The sequence below is a fragment of the Engraulis encrasicolus genome, chromosome 5 (genome assembly GCF_034702125.1).
Source record: "Engraulis encrasicolus isolate BLACKSEA-1 chromosome 5, IST_EnEncr_1.0, whole genome shotgun sequence".
NCBI lineage: Eukaryota > Metazoa > Chordata > Actinopteri > Clupeiformes > Engraulidae > Engraulis > Engraulis encrasicolus.
The window spans coordinates 30,392,114-30,409,484 of record NC_085861.1 but is presented as its reverse complement, the minus strand read 5'-3'; the positions used below and the strand labels follow the sequence as shown (position 1 = coordinate 30,409,484).

The 17,371-nt window shown below is 41.6% G+C and overlaps 1 protein-coding gene across 1 annotated transcript; it reads right to left on the bottom strand.

Moving 5' to 3' along the window:
- Positions 1–2,722: 2,722 nt before the first annotated feature.
- LOC134449241 (cytochrome P450 4B1) lies at positions 2,723–17,013 on the bottom strand. The gene is made up of 12 exons (XM_063199081.1): positions 16,738–17,013; positions 16,127–16,271; positions 15,951–15,995; positions 15,068–15,195; positions 13,668–13,792; positions 11,872–12,026; positions 11,583–11,698; positions 11,061–11,251; positions 10,492–10,625; positions 9,328–9,392; positions 6,493–6,575; positions 2,723–4,433 (listed from the first exon to the last, which is right to left on the bottom strand). Exons 1-12 carry the CDS (start codon positions 16,936–16,938, stop codon positions 4,256–4,258), a joined length of 1,566 nt encoding a protein of 521 aa, XP_063055151.1. The 5' UTR covers positions 16,939–17,013; the 3' UTR covers positions 2,723–4,255.
- Between the last annotated feature and the right edge of the window lie 358 nt (positions 17,014–17,371).

Below are 17,371 nucleotides of genomic sequence, written 5' to 3'. Positions count from 1 at the left end.
AATTGGGAAAACATATCCCATTCTTCACAAAATAGAAAGATGTGATGTATGATTCCTGAATCGTGTGTGTGGAAAAACATGTACCTTTAGGCCTACTGGTGTTGCCATCACAAGTACAGCTCTGTTACAAATGCACAATAGTGTGCAACTCAGTGTGCAACTTCAATGTTTTGTCATGTTTCTTTTTCCTTGAGTGATTATGAGCTGTTTCTTTTGAGGTCTGTAGTATGTCACCTAGTTAGGAGGTAACTCAGTTGTGTTTATATGCACTGCACTACATGTGGTCTTTTTACATGACATCTCTCTAGGCAGGCAAACACAAAGAATGGTGCACACCACAAGGTTACTATGAAGTGTTTCAAACAATGACGTCTATTATCAAGGTTTCAACTGTAAGAAAATGTAAGCAGACTAATATGAATCAAGCACTTGCCAGTTTGCTTTTTTAATCTGTGTGAGGCCTGTTTTGCAAATTAATCACCTCTTGCAGACAACCATCTTTTTCAAAGTCTTTTTGGGTTTTTTTCCAAGCCTTTATTTCGATAGGACAGGACAGTATGAAAGGTGATAAAAACTAAGGGGGGGGGGGGATGTCAGGGTTTGGAAGTGACTTCAAACCTGGCTCCCTATGGCCAAGTAGCCCGAATGTGGTGTAGGAGCATTAACACACTGCACCACAGCACCCCCACCAGTTATGTATGTACAGCACGGTATGTAAGTATGTATTTATTTATTTATATAGTCCAGCATTTTGAATTTCCGGAAATACAATTTTTTTTAACCTTTTTTGTCCTTTTCTACTTTATTTTTGATAGGACAGTATGAGAGGTAGACAGGAATCGAATTGGGAGAGAGACAGGGAGATGTTGGCAAAGGACCCGGGCCGGGAGTCGAACCCAGGTCAGCCGCATGGCAGGTGAGTGCCCTACCGGTTGGCCACGGCAGGGCCGGAAATACACTTTTTAGTTGAAAAGGTCAAATTTGGCAATATGAAGCAGTTTCTATGAGCAGCATAGTTGCAATACCTTCTCTGGTCACCATCCTACACAGTGCACCTTGAAGTGCTGTGAGGCCTGCCACACCTCTAAACAGGCAAACCTGAGGTCGGCGATACTGTACGGTCTTGGAACAGTTCTTGAACTTTGCAAACATATTGGTCTACAGTAAGCAACATGCAACAAGCAAAGTTCAAGAATCGGTCAAGACCAAACTGATGTGTAAAATCACACAAGAAGATGGGACTGGGGCTTTTTGGTTTAGATACTGTTATACTTCAACAGGGACCATTTATTTCAACAGGGTTTTGTGTTGACAATTTTATTTAATTTATTACAAAAGTAAAAACATGACCTGCAGCAGATTATAGTTTAGAAGCTCATTTCCATCTGCAATCCCTGGGCAGGTGAAAAACATAAAATTCAGTAACATAAGAGCAGCCACTCAGGTGTGGAAGCACACACACACACAGACACACAGACACACAGACACAGACACAGACACACACACACACACACACACACACACACACACACACACACACACACACACACACACACACACACACACCACACACATTCACAGCCTGATTAATGCACAAGCTACTGTATATATTATGCCTGGGGAGCTATGCTATGCCTGCTAGGGGATCCCCAGTTGGCCAAAGGATGGTGAGAAGTGTGGGGGCAGACTTGTGACAAGATGCAATATTGAAAACTTTGTCTGCAAATATGTTATTCTTAATTCCTAGCTCAGACGTATGACCCTTGCTGTCATTTGGCAGCGAAATTTGACTTCTGTAGCGGCCTCCATCCGGTTGACTGAAGCCTAGAGACCCCAGCCCATCTTAATCCAGCCCACACACACACACACACACACGTGTGTGTGTTGTGTGTGTACTCGTTATGTACTCTTTAAAAAAAAAAAAAAAAAAAACTTTGCAACTGCACTTGTTGTTCTGTACATTTCCTGTGTACTTTGTATTTGCTTGTGATGTTGGCTTGATTATGTCCTCTTTTGAAAGTCGCTTTGGTTATAAAGTGTCTGCCAAATGCAATGTAATGTAAAAGATATATACAGTATGTGGGTGGTAGGTGTTGGTGGTAGGTGTTATTACTCGCTTACTTTGCCATGGTGACAAGACCACACGGCTGTGACAATGACGTTGGCATGCCACAGTTCTTCAGAATGCGACAATTCAGTCTCGTTTTTGTTGTTGTTTGTTTTCTTGGTTGGGCGCCTATACTCTCAATGGGTGCATTCTTTCCTGTCCTTGCTAGCATCAGCAGAATCTAAGTTGCAGTCATGCACAACACAATTATAGATACACCGTTGTTGGTAAAAGCCATAAACTGTTGGTCTGGTGACTTCTCGTCGTTTCCAATAGCCTATTATTCAGGATCTCGTCATTCTCTCCAGACCAGTTCCCACTTCCCAAGCACTGCCAAGACAGAGCCATCATTCAGGAGACACACACTGACTGCTGACTTGATAAAATTGCGCAGACAAGGCTAGACAAGACCCTGAGATCTTGTTCAAGAAGAGTGCAACATTTTTTTTTTCAGTTCACTATGTGATATGACTACATTGTATTTAAAAAAAAAAGAATTGTTTAATATATTGTATATTATGTACTACTGTATATATTATGTGAGATACAATATTTGTCAACGGCTGCATCTCATATAATTGGTCAAGACATGTAATAGTCCAGTATGACAGACTTCTCTGACTTCAGTGCACTGTTCACCTCGAGTGAGGCTCCAATGGTAGATTGGGTCTTTCCCTCTCGGACTCAAGTACCCCAGACTCACATTACAGAGCAGATGGAAAAACATTCCTGCATTCCTGATGCTATGACGGGGAGAATTGATTTAATACTTTTGCAGTGGAGAGGGAGATGGGGAGGAGTGTGTGACAATGGGAATCCATGTGGACCGCATGTGTTCGAGACAAAAAAAAGGAATTTTGTGACATCGATGAATTAAAATTGGTTTTGTTCACTCGACTCTCTACACAGTGATAAAATATTATCTGTTATCTTTGATTAGATATGTCTGTGGGAGTGCAGATGTGATTGCTGTCAGATGTGATTGATGAGAGGCAAAAAAGACACTGCACATAGAAGGAAGATAAACACATTTAAACTATAACTGAAATCATACACATACACTAACATGTCTTAAGCATGGGCACTATCAACAGCTGACCATTTTTCAATACATTTCAAGACTGAACCCCACTGGCAAAACATTCAATATACATAATAGTTAATATTTACAGTACACATTGCACACTGAACATGTTATGAAGTGACTTCCCTTAAAGATACACAAGTTCTTCTTTAAAGCGGTGTGCTTACTTCATATGCTTACATTGTATGTGTTTGTGTGTTGTGGTTGCTGCAGATGGTTATTTAGTGTATTTCCTGTTTTGCACACAAACTCTAGTGCATATTTTTCCACTGCTCTGGGCAAAAGGTAGCATTTCGAGGGGGTGAAAACACACATTTGATTTTGGAGTTGTGTCATTAATATTGTGTATAATTATAATAATATAATAATATTAATATGTATATATATATATATATGTTATATATACAATATTATATAATATAATTATAATTATATTATGTATATATTGTGTATAATAATATTACAAGGGTAAACCTCTGCCCACTCATTTCTCAGTCCAGTCAAGCCACCCAGCCAATCAGAAAGCTTCATTGGCCTGTGAGTAATAAAAATATATCACATTTTGGCATTGGCCCACCTGATTTCTTTCCTTATGATACATATGTGATTTCCGCATCTGTGATACATTGGAATATGTGAGTATGTGGTATCTGCATTTGATAAAGCATAGCGTGTCTTCATTGACTGGAGGCTCTAAAGTCAGTCAGTCAGTGAAAGAGTTGGGCAACAGGCGAAACCAAAATATTCAGTCATTTACTACGTACGTAGTGTACTACACAGTGGAGGGGACATAAAAATACAACCTACTGTATCTCTATTTAGTGCACTACTGTGCACCCTATGTGGAGTTCTCCAGCACATAGTAAAATGAACATGCAGGGCATTAATTAAATGTTTACTCACTCACTACATTAGTGCACAACGTAGGGTGTGAGTTGGGCTGTTTTAGTGCACTCTTACACCGTATGAATGGATGAACATTTTACAGACTTGGGCTTTGACCAAAAATGTCCCCTCAGTGAGTGAACAAGTTGCGGACCGACTCCGACCAGTAGGAGGCCGACTCAGGGCTCCAGCTCCAGGGGTCTGATCTTCAGGTATATGCCGTTGAGGGAGCGCAGCACCAGGCGTGGCAGCATCTTGGGCTTGTGGTCTGGGTCGGCCATCAGCTCGTACCGCCTCAGGGTCAGACACACCGCCACCTTCATCTCGTTCATGGCAAAGTTCTGGCCAATGCAGTTCCTGAGAGCAGCACGGGTCAGAGAGAGAGAGAGAGAGAGAGAGAGAGAGAGAGGGAGAGAGAGAGAGAGAGAGAGACAGAGAGAGAGAGAGAGAGAGAGCAGAGGGCTGTATTGAACACTAAGGAACAGGAAGGCAGGCCTATTTTACAAATGGTGTAAAAATGATTCAGCTATATTGTACATCAGTGGTTCTTAACCTGGGGTGCGGGCACCCCCTGGGGGTGCGCCAGAGATTTCAGGGGGTGCGCAGAATTTTGTTTGTGTTAAGGTTGTGACCGAAATTCTGTAGTGAACCTTACAATTGGGCCAAATTAAAACCAAATTTTAACATGTTTTAGTCCCAATGTAAAGTCATTAAGGTATTGATTAATGTCTTAAACAAGAGACATTTTAATTAATCACTTGAATCCTTTTTTAGTGCGTGTACACGTGTAGAAGTTTGGGTTGGGGGTGGGTGGCTTGTCTTGGGCACAGGTAAGGGGGTGTGTTATGAAAAAAAGGTTAAGAACCACTGTTGTACACGATTCATTTAAAAATACCACTACTCTTTTCACGTTTGTAATGGCAGGTTTCAAGTGCATTGTTTATTGTAGTATATATGGGGCGGGGCAGCCGTGGCCGAGTGGAAGAAATACTGGAAGAAATTTCTCCCATAGGGGACAATAAAGATACCACTACTACTCAAGCAAGGAGATGGGCTTTAGATCAGAGGGTTGCCGTTTCAAATCCCTCCCTCCCACTCCCTATCTCAGAAATGGCTGAAGTGCCCTTGAGCAAGACACCCAAACCCACACTGCTCCAGGGACTGTAACCAATACTCTGTAAAATAACTAAGTCACTTTGGATAAAAGCATCGGCTGAGTCTAATGTAATAAAATATTGACCGTTATGTGCAGGGGTGTGTTGTGTGTATTGGCAATGGCATATTGCTTTCATGTTTCACCAATGGTTCAAAAATCATTCCGTAGGTCAAATAAGTGAATTTTTAGATTTTAGTTATCTGAAGTTATTTCCTCTCTCCATAAACACTGATGGCCCTTCGCTCTACTTCTTTGTTCCCACCAAGAGTTGGTTACGACAGGCAGCATTGTAATCAACAACCTGAGAAGGTATCGTCTGCAGAAGGTGGTTAGTGGGACAAAGGTATACTGGTTCCAAACTCCATTCAGGTAAATGAGTAGCCTCCATTGACAGACGGAAACATGAGAACCCCACCGCTACTGCCAGCATGCCTTCTGTCAAAACAAAGCTACAACTCATGACAACTTATGTCTACCAGGCAGTCAAGTGTGGACCTACTTCAATAAAAATAACATTAAAGGGACACTGTGTGAGATTTTTAGTTGTTTATTTCCAGAATTCATGCTGCCCATTCACTAATGTTACCTTTTTCATGAATACTTACCACCAGCATCAAATTCTAAGTATTCATTATGACTGGGAAAATTACACTTTTCATACATGAAAAGGGGGATCTTCTCCATGGTCCGCCATTTTGAATTTCCAAAAATAGACATTTTTAGCTGCAAAAATGACTGTACTTGGACCATACTAGAAAATATTTGTTTATTACTTAGTAAACTTTCATGTAAAGATCAAATTTGGCAATAGGCAGCCCAGTTTCAATGAGGCAGCATAGTTGCAGTACCTTTTTTGACCATTTCCTGCACAGTGTCCCTTTAACATTGTTGAAAACAGCAGTAAAAGTCACAGTCACAATTGGCAATCCATCAAATAAAATGGAAAAACCCTCTAGAGTTGCACCAGCTATGTCTGAATATTTCTCAACCCCTTATTCCTGGGAATCTACAAGGTGATTCAAATGTAGGTGTGATGTAATCTTGTGATGTTTGAGACTGGATTGGTGCACTAAAGCTGAACACAATAGAGCGCACTAGGGCAGTAAAGACAGTGAGAGAGAGAGCAAATACAGCATGAGCAGTCGAGAGTGCTCCAAGGAATGACTACTGTAAGCATCGACTGGCATTTGAGGAAATGCTACATAGTGTGCCTTTAAAACAGCTCGTGACAACTCGTGTCTGTTTGGCAAGTTCACTAACCTGGGACCAGCGGAGAAGGGCACGAAGGCGTGAGGCGACCTTTTGGCAGTGTTCTCTGGCAAGAATCGCAACGGGTCAAACACCTACAGGGACACAGACGGACACAGTCAGTTGGAGGGAATTGTTACATGCAGTTCATGACCTAGACTAGAGCAAAGCAGGGCAGATATTACTAGGGCTGGACTGGTCATCTGGCATACAGGGCATTTCCCGGTGGACTGACTAGGGGTGTGCAAAATAATCGGCGAATCGATGCATCGCAATACTTACTTTCACGATACAATGCATCGATTCATGACAAGGTATCGTGATACTTATTTTCACGATATACTGCATGGATTCATGACAATTGATTATTTACTGATAATAAAACTGAATTTGCCACTGGTTCATTTTGTTCAGTAGAGAGTAGGTAATATTTCTGTTGTGATGTAAGCTCTCTCCCAGATGATAAAATATTGACTTATGAATGCTACACAGCAACTGACAAATAAGCTGTATTTTACACATTTACTGAAGTAAATATCGCAATGCATCACAGTAGTACATGAATCGCAATGCATCGTGATAGAATTGCATCGTGGCATGTGTATCGTGATGCGCATCGAATCGTGAACCCTTTGCCAATACCCACCCCTAGGGCTGACAGTCCACAATTTGCTTGTTTCCTCTAAGGCAGTGGTGCTCAAACTGTGGCGCACTGGTGGTACTTGGAAGAATTCATTTTTTGTGCATTGATTTGAAGGCTGATCAAGTTGTTGCAGTCGAAAATGTCTCTTTGGTCTCAAATTTTGTAATATTGAACTGTATGAATCTGAAAACATAATGCAGAATAATACTAGGCAAGCAAAAATTTTAAAAACAAATTTGCACTGAATGTGACCGTAGCTGTTGAGGCCGTTATGAACCTCTCCTGTATTGACTGGCAAAAGTGAATATGGAAAGCCTTTGCTGCGATATTCTAATGTTGGTTGTCAATGTGGTACTCGGAGAGCTCAATATTTTCTCGGGTTGTACTTCACACAAAAAGTTTGAGAAACACTGCTCTAAGGGACTGGCCACAGTTTAGAGGAGGTGGCCCATAGGTCCATGTCACACATAGGGTGCGTTCAAATATGCGACCTTGCTTCCTCCACTTGTGCTTGTGGCCTTGTCCCACCTCCTGGCCTCTCCTCCGTTGAGAAAACAATAAAGTTTCCCAGCTGTCAGCCTAGCTACAACAGCTTTTGGGGGACTGTTTTTCATTCACCATCCCAATTGCAAATGAGAAAAAGACTTTACAATTGAGCTTTTGCAAGATATTGAAATATAATGCTGTTGTCAGTGATGTCATCATGGCATATTACTTCCTGGTACGAGGCCACAAGCACAAGTGGAGGAAGCAAGGTCGCATATTGGAATGCACCCCTAGACAGTGGACTGAGTCAAGCAGGATATGGTACAACGTCAAGTACGTGTGAGTGGCCAGTTCAACCCGTTCAAACACGGCGTTATAAATTTGTTGTTACCACAATGGCAATGAAAGAGCCGCAGTGCATTTCTAAAGGCCCTGTGTCCTGTCACAGTGTAGTACTATGGTAATTAACCTTTCTATTATAGCATGCCTCAGATGGTGTGGCGTGCATTAAGGGGCTATGCCTATAATGCTCAGCTGACTTGTTGGTCCCAGACCAGCCCAGACTACAACTGCAACTACCACTCCCACTACTACCACTATCTCGCTACTACAAACAAGACAGATGGACTGGGAGAGGGATAATGCCAGTAAAACATATGCACATTTCAATTAATGACTTTTAATGGTGTCCCAAAACCATCCCATCAACATACACACACATGCACAGACTGTACATCTATAAATACACTTTTTTTTTAAACAGAAAGTGTTGTCCTGTTTACTTGGTGTTTGTCATTGGCAATGAGGCTGATGCTGCAAGCTAGCCAAGTATGTCTACTACATCACAAAAACATCAGGGACAGCAAGGAGAAAAGCAGATGTTTGAAAGACTATGAAGTGAGCCAATGTCGTTTGGGTTTCCACTGGGCTACTATTAACCCGTGAAAACAAGGCGACGGCGTTGTAAATTTGTTGTTACCAGAATGGCAATGACCAAGTCGTAGTGCATTTCTAAAGGCCCTGTGTCATGTCACAGTAATGTAGTACTATGGTAATAAACATTTCAATAACTACAGTGTGTCTCAGATGGTACGGCGTGCATTAAGGGGCTACACTACTTCAATTCTTTCACTCAGAGATGTTGTACGTGTTGTTCTGTGGATTAATCTATAGTTTTTCCATAGGATAAGCTATTCCCCCGTAGTTTAAGTATGCTGCTTTGCTTGTGTCAAATGAAAACCTAATTCATTTATATCGCGCTGTAGCTATTATTACTTTAAGTTGTCTTCATTTATTTCAGGGTGAATTCAGTGTTGCTGCTCAACTCTACTCCAACTCAACTCCAGTTCAGTCCACTCCACTAGATTTGCTCTGTAGCTTATTGACAGCCTCAGGATTCTCTTGAAGAGGTACTAGAGCAAGTGGCTTGTTCTGCAAACTAGGTCTAACTACATTCATGGCACTGTTGAGAAATCTCATCTTTAAGTTTATGAGCAGGCTATTCCGCTCAACAAATGAGCTTATTGCACAATAAGTATATCCAAATTGTATTCATTAACGTCCTCCTTCTAAAAAATGTAGGTATATACATGCATGAATATGTGCTGTATCGCTACATTGATGCATGTATTGTTAGTTATGCATCCCTTGCGGTGCTCAAGCCTGTAATAAAAAAAGTGTATAATAGTACTGATGACTTGGTGCATGTATTTACTTACCTCAGGTTCCTCCCAGACTGTGGGGTTCCTATGAATGCCAAAGACACTGGTTCCAACCAGGAAACCTGTGAAAACACAAACATTTATTTCAAGGGCATTAACTTCTTCACTCATTTCACACAAACGGCCTAAACAAACGGGGGGAAAAGACTAAAATGACTCCAAAAGCCTATAACTTTGATAGTGTATGAGCTTTTGGCCTTTGATCACAACATGATCAGTTTAAATTCATTTTCATTTCCTCAATGAAGAAATCTGTGAGAGGTGAACCAGGAACGAGCCAACATGTCATTGGTCACTCATATACAGGCCAAACAAACACAGGGGCCAACTATAACCGGTTAATGTGTAAACCATTTCATGCTGCCCTTGCTTCAAGGAGAAGGCAGCGTCTGTAGAAATCACGGCTGTAATACAAACACAGGCAGTCTGTCCTCGGGCTGGTCACCAAAATGGGCTTACATTTGCTGGAGTCAATTTCATTTCAACCAATTTTACCCTCTTTTACTCACTTACATCACAACTGTTGTGCATATTCTGTGCATTCACTGTGTGCATTCATTGGTTGTCCCTCAAAAGCAAACTGCAACATGTGTCGGCGTGTGATGTTTTGATGATTAAAGATGACTTGAAGTTCTATTACGCAGTCGATATAGAAATACATACCATACACACTGTAAATTTAAAGGTACACTGTACAGGAAATGGTCAAAAAAGGTACTGCAACTATGCTGCTCATTGAAACTGGGCTGCCTATTGCCAAATTTGATCTTCACATGAAAGTTTACTTAGTAATAAGCAAATATTTCCTAGTATGGTCCAAGTAGAGTCATTTTTGCAGCTAAAAATGGCTATTTTTTTTTTATTAAAAATGGCGGACCATGGAGAAGATCCCTCTTTTCATGTATGAAAAGTGCAATTTAGAATTTGATGGTGGTGGTAAATATTCATGAAGAAGGTAACATTAGTGAATGGGCAGCATGAATTCTGGACATAAACAACCAAAAATCTCACACAGTGTCCCTTTAAATATTTTGCCATATCACTCAGCTCAGTCTCTTCTCTGGTAGTTTACACTAATAAATTGTTACAGCCCAATGAAGGTTGATGATTTTGGCTAGTCATAGTAATTTTGTCCAAAAAAAAAAATCTTCCAAGTCTCACCGGCGGGTATGGTCCTGCCATCGCAGAAGGTGATAGGCTTGGTGAGCTTCCTGGCGATGCCTGGTACGGGAGGATACAGCCGCAGGGACTCTTTGATGCACATGGTGGTGTAGGGGATCTTATTGAGGTCCTCCCTGATGGAAACATTAACAAGTTAAGACACAGCGTTGCAAATTTGCTGTTACCAGAATGGCAATGACAAAGTCGTAGTGCATTACAAAAGTCACTGTTTTATGTCATAGCATTGCAGTACTCTGGTAATGAACTTTTCAATGACTATTACAGCGTGCCACTGGAGCTACGGTGTGCATTAAGGGGCAACATAGCATATTAAGTTTGATATTTGATTAATCCATGCACACAAAACACACACACACTCTCTCTCTCTCTCTTAGAGGTCAATAGTGTCCTTCCCTTGCAGAATGTGTGGTGTCTTCTCTGCATCTCACGTGGAGTACACAAACAGCTTTACCTCGGGCCTCTCCCACAAACACACACACACACAAAAACACACACACGTGCGCGCATGCACGCACGCACACACGCATCCTCTCTTTCTCTCTCCTCACCAATCCATGGTGTCCTTGCCCTGCAGGGCATGGCTGATCTCCTCTCTGCACTTCTGCTGGTGCTCGGGTTCGCTGGCCAGGCTGTAGAGGATCCAGGAGATGCCGCTGGCCGTGGTGTCGTGGCCCTCGAACATGAAGGTGTCCACCTCCGCACGGATGTCCTCGTCCGACAGGCCCTCCTGGTTCTCGTCCTGCACAGTGGGAGCAACCACTGTTAACACTAGTGTCTACTACATGTAACACTTTCTTGATTGTAATACTGTAACCACTGCTTTCCAGATTGTAGTATTAGGCCTACTGTTTTGTAATTAATGTAAAATAAGGATTTATTTTGTAATTGATTATTTTGCACATGTCACAGTTGTACTTTTCAACAAATATTTAGTAATAAGGATTTATTTTACATTACTGTAATGAAATGTACTAACCTGTATGTTCAGTGTCTTGTGTAGAGTATTGTGCTACCCATTTGTACGAGGTGATACAAAAATGAAGAGTGCAGAATTACAGTGAGTGACATACCCTTGCCGTGAGAAGGATATCCAAGAAGTCCAAGTGCCTCCTCTTGGTCTGAGCTTTCTCTTGTTCTTGTTCTTTTTCACGCTTCAATATTTCTTTTCTGTTTCTGATGATTTCCTCTAAAAATATACATAACAATGCATTATATGCATTATAATAATGCTGTATATAGCACCACTATTATATTATATTATATTATGTTATATTATATTATATTACGTATATTATATTGCATTGCATTATGTTATGTAGTACCCTGTAGGCCTAGCCAATGGTCCCATTGATCCCATACCTGTATGGCTATGTGCAATCTTGCATGCTTTCCTGAATCTGTAGCCGTGTGGACTAAGATGGAAGATGATGTCGCTGTGGTAAGGAAAGACCCGGAAGCGAATGTTTACCAGGTTGCACAGCTCATACACTGCTTTGATATACCCGGTGGTCCCACTGGAAGAAAACAAGATGGGGTTTACTAAAGAATGAACAGTTTGGTGTATTGGTGTATGAGCAGCGAAGTGGTTACAAAATTGGTTCTTTTAACAAACATAAAGTGTCATCATCCTCATCATGATCATCATCATTGTCATCATCATTTGGTATAAATCTGGCAAAATCCAACCATAACTAGAAGCACTCAGAGAGCGCAGACCTCCGCCAAGGAAGCTGCTTGATACATTTGACCATTTTACACCCTAAGTCTTTCTGCCAAGCAATTCAATTTCTGGTCATTAGGGGGCGTCTAGATGGTGAAGAATCTTTTCCTGGTTCCGGTTTGTGATCCGGATCACCACCAGAATTTAATCACTTGTTCCTTGGGTCATTACTAACAGCTCCACAAAGTTTCATCCAAATCAGTTGATTAGTTTTTGAGTTATCCTGCTGACAGAATATTTAAAAAAGTCCTGCTTCCGGTTCGTGATCCGGATCACCACCAGAATTTTACCACTTGTTCCTTGGGTCATTATCAACAAACCCATCAAAGTTTCGTCCAAATCTGTTGATATGGTTTTGAGTTATGCTGCTGACAGACAGACAGATAAACAAACAAACAAGCAGACAGACAAACCAACGTGACCGAAAACATTAGCTCCTTGGCGGAGGTAACTACAATAATGCATCTGGTTTCAGCTCAGTGTACAAGGTTTGCTGGTATTCTGACCGCTGTCTATGTGTACTGTAACACTCACTGTGCTGTGAGAACCTCATGTTTGCCGTTTGAACTCTGTCTGTCTGTCAGTCAGTCTGTCTGCCTGTTTGTCTAGCCACATGAGTAGACACAGTGCATAGCCTGTGGGCTTAGTGTGAAAAACATCTGTACACATGTTCTTCGCATGACCAGACTTACTAAGTTCACAAAAAGAGAAGATACACAGGCAACAGCAGTGCATGCTTTGCTTAGAAGTCACATGTCCATTTAGGAGTTTGTATTGCTGTGGAACTGGTGTTATAAAGCCATTTAAGGTTTTGCTTCCCACCTGTGGCTGGCAGCTGCTGACAAAAAAAAACCCCATACTGTGAAATAAAATGACGCAAGGTGCTAAGGGTTACTCAAGTACATTTAAGTGTCATCACTACTTTACCAAAGATTTTCTAGGTTCTGCATTTTCATCGTCTCTAATTTTTCTTACATCACTTGCCTGTTTAAACCCTACCGATTTTTCTTTATGCCAACACAGTTAGAAGCTTTTTACACATATGTGGAATGCACAAATATAAACTTTTGGCCTCCTGTTTACATGTAAAGAATGCACATTTCAAAAGTCCAGTTTTATAAATATCCAATTCAGGGGGGGGGGGGGGGGGGGTAAAATGCACCTGTCACAGTGGAGTTTTTATTTTTATCCACATGTTGTATTCACACGTAAACGAATAAAAACATATCCACATTTAAAAAACACCTGCATATGTGTAACCAGCACCTTAGACTACTGGACTTTTCATTTGTTGAGCTGAGTGTTGCAAACGTTGGTCTCATCACTCTGTCTGCTTGAGAGTTTCTGTTTTAGAAGTCGAATCCGCGAGTATGGAGTGTAGTTTTATCAAAAGGTTGACTTTGTTTTGTTTAGTTTCGTTTAGTTGAGCTCTCACCTCTCTGTCTGGCAGTTGCTACTGCAGCTGAAGGCACATTTCATGATGCTGTCCAGCGTCATCAGACTCACGTGCTGGAACAGTTCGAAGGACTCGTTCGTTTTTGCATAGTCCTCCCAGTTATCCTACAAGGAGAAGCAAGCTAATGAGTGACCAGTTAGCTTTGAGTTGCACATGATATAAGGTTTGTGTGCACTCTCTCTCTCTGTGTGTGTGTGTGTGTGTGTGTGTGTGTGTGTGTGTGTGTGTGTGTGTGTGTGTGTGTGTGTGTGTGTGTGTGTGTGTGTGTGTGTGTGTGTGTGTGTGTGTGTGTGTGTGTGTGTGTGTGCATGTGCGTGCGCTTACAAGTGATTGTCCATATGCGTTTCTGATTAATTTGATTAACAAGCAAATTTCCTGCCCTCCCTTCCCATTTCCTTTCATTGTCTAAGCCCTTATGCAGGAGTAAACAACATCAAGAAAGAACATCAAGTAAAATTTTGGGTGGGTAGAGGTTAGTTTTGTGAATTAGGAGGGGAAACACTCTGAAAAACAAAACAAAATGTCACAAGCCTTGTAGCCTCTTAGTGCAGATGGGCCCGTCGGCAGGCCTATTCACTCTTTACTGAAAACCCTCAAATACATCACAGAAACATTGACATGACATTAGTGACTGCCTGAAGTAACAGATTAATCCTTGGTCATTACAACTGTGCTGACAGTAAGGTTATAACAGAGGATTTACGTGAAGGGATCAACCCTTTCACGCAGAGTCTCTATTACAACTATATAATACCGAAATAGTAATAACTATGTCTTACGTTATTTTCACACCTAGTCCCCTTTAAGTGAACCAAACTCAGTCCTCTTAAAGATGACTTAAAAGTGAACCGACAGCAAAAGGACACAGTTCTGTTTTTGTTCATATTGTGACTTTTTACGGAAAGACACGGCTGCTCTTTCTGGTCCTGTTGGACTTTTATGGTGTGTCAGTCCTCTTTCTGATCACACCTGGTCCTCCAGAGCTCCTCTCAAATGATTACATACAATTACAAGTGTAAACTTTTCAGGATTCATAAGGGAATCGTACTGAGACCACGTCAAAAAAGGTCTAATGGTTCACTCACTTTCGAGGTATCTGGGTATACCTTGGAGCCTTCACATATGTACAGAAAATGCTCAGAAAAGTCACAGGTCTGAGTCGGCTCAAATGGCTGAAAGGGCCCAGATGTGAAAACACCCTTACTTACGATTTTTTTCAATGTCGCAACTGTCATGCTGTAGTAATGTAAGATTTTTCAGCAAACTGAATGGGAACGCTCAAGATCTTATCTGCATGAAAGGGTTGGTTCTAGAGGTCAAGAGGGATGACCCGAGTCTAGCAGCTGGTAGTCGTTGACACAGCTGTGGTGTGGACCTACCAGCATAACTTTGGTGGAATCTGCTATGAGTTTGACATAAGGCTTCAGCACATCATAATGGAAGCCAGGAGTGAGGAGTCTTCTGTGTCTGAACCACTTCTTGGAATGGGACACCAGCAAGCCATCACCTGGCAAAACAATTCATGAAAAGTCATGATACAATGAAACAAAGCGCAAAGACGTCCCGCACACTGTCCATTCCACCAACAAACTTTAATACAATGTTTCGGTCATCCGACCTTCTTCAGGTAAAGTTAGACTGTTGTAGAATGTTGTAGGCTATTAAAGTTTGTTGGTGGAATCGAAGGTGCGGGATGTCTTTACCTGTCCAACTACAGAGGTGTGCAAAAACGTCATTTTGAACAATGAAACAAAGCAACACCCATTAACACCATTAATACATCACCAGCCACTCTCAACCCAATAATGAAACTCCAGCCACTCAATGGTAAATTATTAATTTGTGTCCACAAATGCCAGTCAATTTCATACTGTATTTAAGCAACATTTGGCTGGTGACTGGTGTAAGTTTGCATTCTCGATCCATTTCTAAAGTTCTATGTTGAAGAGGAGTAGCAGTCTTCTACTACGTGTTTAACTCTCTATATAGCATAACAATGTGATTGCTTGCAGGAACACACCCAAGTATTGTGACAGAGGCCTGCTGTGTCAGTGTCACATGAAATCAAATTGTGCCACATGGCACCTCACTATCATTCTAATTTAACATGTATACTCATAAGACTACTCAATCGATACACAAAAACATCCACAGCCAAGACAACAATAAAAAAACAATATTGATGACAAATGTGATGTCAATGACAAAATAGACGGTCTTGTGAATGTGCATGCTGAGTGTGTGTGGAGGGCAGTGGCCTACCAATCCATGGGATAAGGAATCTGTAGGCAATGTCATCTTTAGGTTCTGGTGAAAACAGAAATGAAAAACAGACAATAGGCAACCATCACTAATATGTTATTAATTATAATATAGGCCTAATTACAGTTCTGTTTTTTTATTTTTATTTGCGTTAGCATACAGAACCAGACACCCACCAGTTGAAGCTAATAAAGTTTTCGCGTAGGATGGATGGTGGATGTTCAGAAAGGCTATGATTGGTCCAAACCACAGAGGGTAGGCGAAGGGATATGCCTCTCCCCATTTCACCACTTTGTCCATGTCCGTCCCATCTTGCTTAAACTGTTCAGAATGAAAAGGTAAATTCAATATGTTTAGGTCATCTGCTTGTTTTCAGCAAATGTTTTTAAATATTTTCTCCACTGACAGCCACCAAATGCGCAATACGTTAGTGTTCTTCTGAGGGTCGTCTTAGGACACGTAGGACACCTTGCGCGTCCAGAAACTTTCCGAAGACATAGGCTTGTTGAGTTCTCCGCATCACTGCACGACACTTTCCCAAGTTAGACACTCGCAATGCTTTTGACATTAAATAATATCTGCGTGCGTAATCTCTCACTATACATCTCTTCGCAATACAATTAGGCCCTACTGTTCACATTTCCATGTTGTGCCATGAACAACGCAACAAGTAGTACATTCACTCCGAAATGTAGCCTTTCTGCATCATTAAGATATCCACCCACTCCTCACTTTGTTGAATGACACAAATTCAGATAACATGCAACAAAACATCGTGCGCTCTTACCTCGAGAACGTGCCCAAACAACCAGTGGCCAGGTGGCCCGGGAAACGATTCGAGCGCTCTCGTGCCCTCATATTTCCTTAAGGACAACTGTGTTACCTTAAGGGCAACATAAACCAGAGCAACGATGACTACAATATACTGGAAATATGCTGGGTCGAGGTAGAACTGCACAGCTCTCTGCACTCTCTCGGATATTTCCATCGCTGTGTGTGTGCTGAAGTTCCACCGCAGATAGCGTACTTGACCTACATGGAAACAATTTAGTGAATACGGACGGAGGATGCAGACGTCATCCACGAATAACAACGAAATGGGAGGGACAAAACCTACTCAGTGGAATAGACCAGGCTCGGCAGTAGTAGGATGTTCAAAAAAGTTCAAATCATTTGGATCGGTCTGGATGGCCCGAGGAGACCCGAACCGACCCGATCTCAGTTGTAAACTTTGTAGCATAGAACCTCTGGCAAAAGTAAGCCTACTGTTATTGTTTTACACTTTAAGGGTTGCCCAATACAGGACAATAACCCACTACACCCCACCTCAGCTACCTCACCCCCTGGAATAGCTGCTGTGAACTACTCAGCTTTTGCATGGACAATAATTAGAACTTCTTTGGCTCTTGTATGTGTACTTA

Coding starts and splice junctions, on each gene's coding strand:
- LOC134449241 (XM_063199081.1), bottom strand. CDS start 16,938: ATGGAAATATCCGAGAGAGTGCAGAGAGCTGTGCAGTTCTACCTCGAC. Junction 6,576..9,327: donor CAGTCTGGGAGGAACCTGAG/GTAAGTAAATAC, acceptor GTGTCCCTGTAG/GTGTTTGACCCGTTGCGATT. Junction 4,434..6,492: donor CCCTTCTCCGCTGGTCCCAG/GTTAGTGAACTT, acceptor TGCTGCTCTCAG/GAACTGCATTGGCCAGAACT.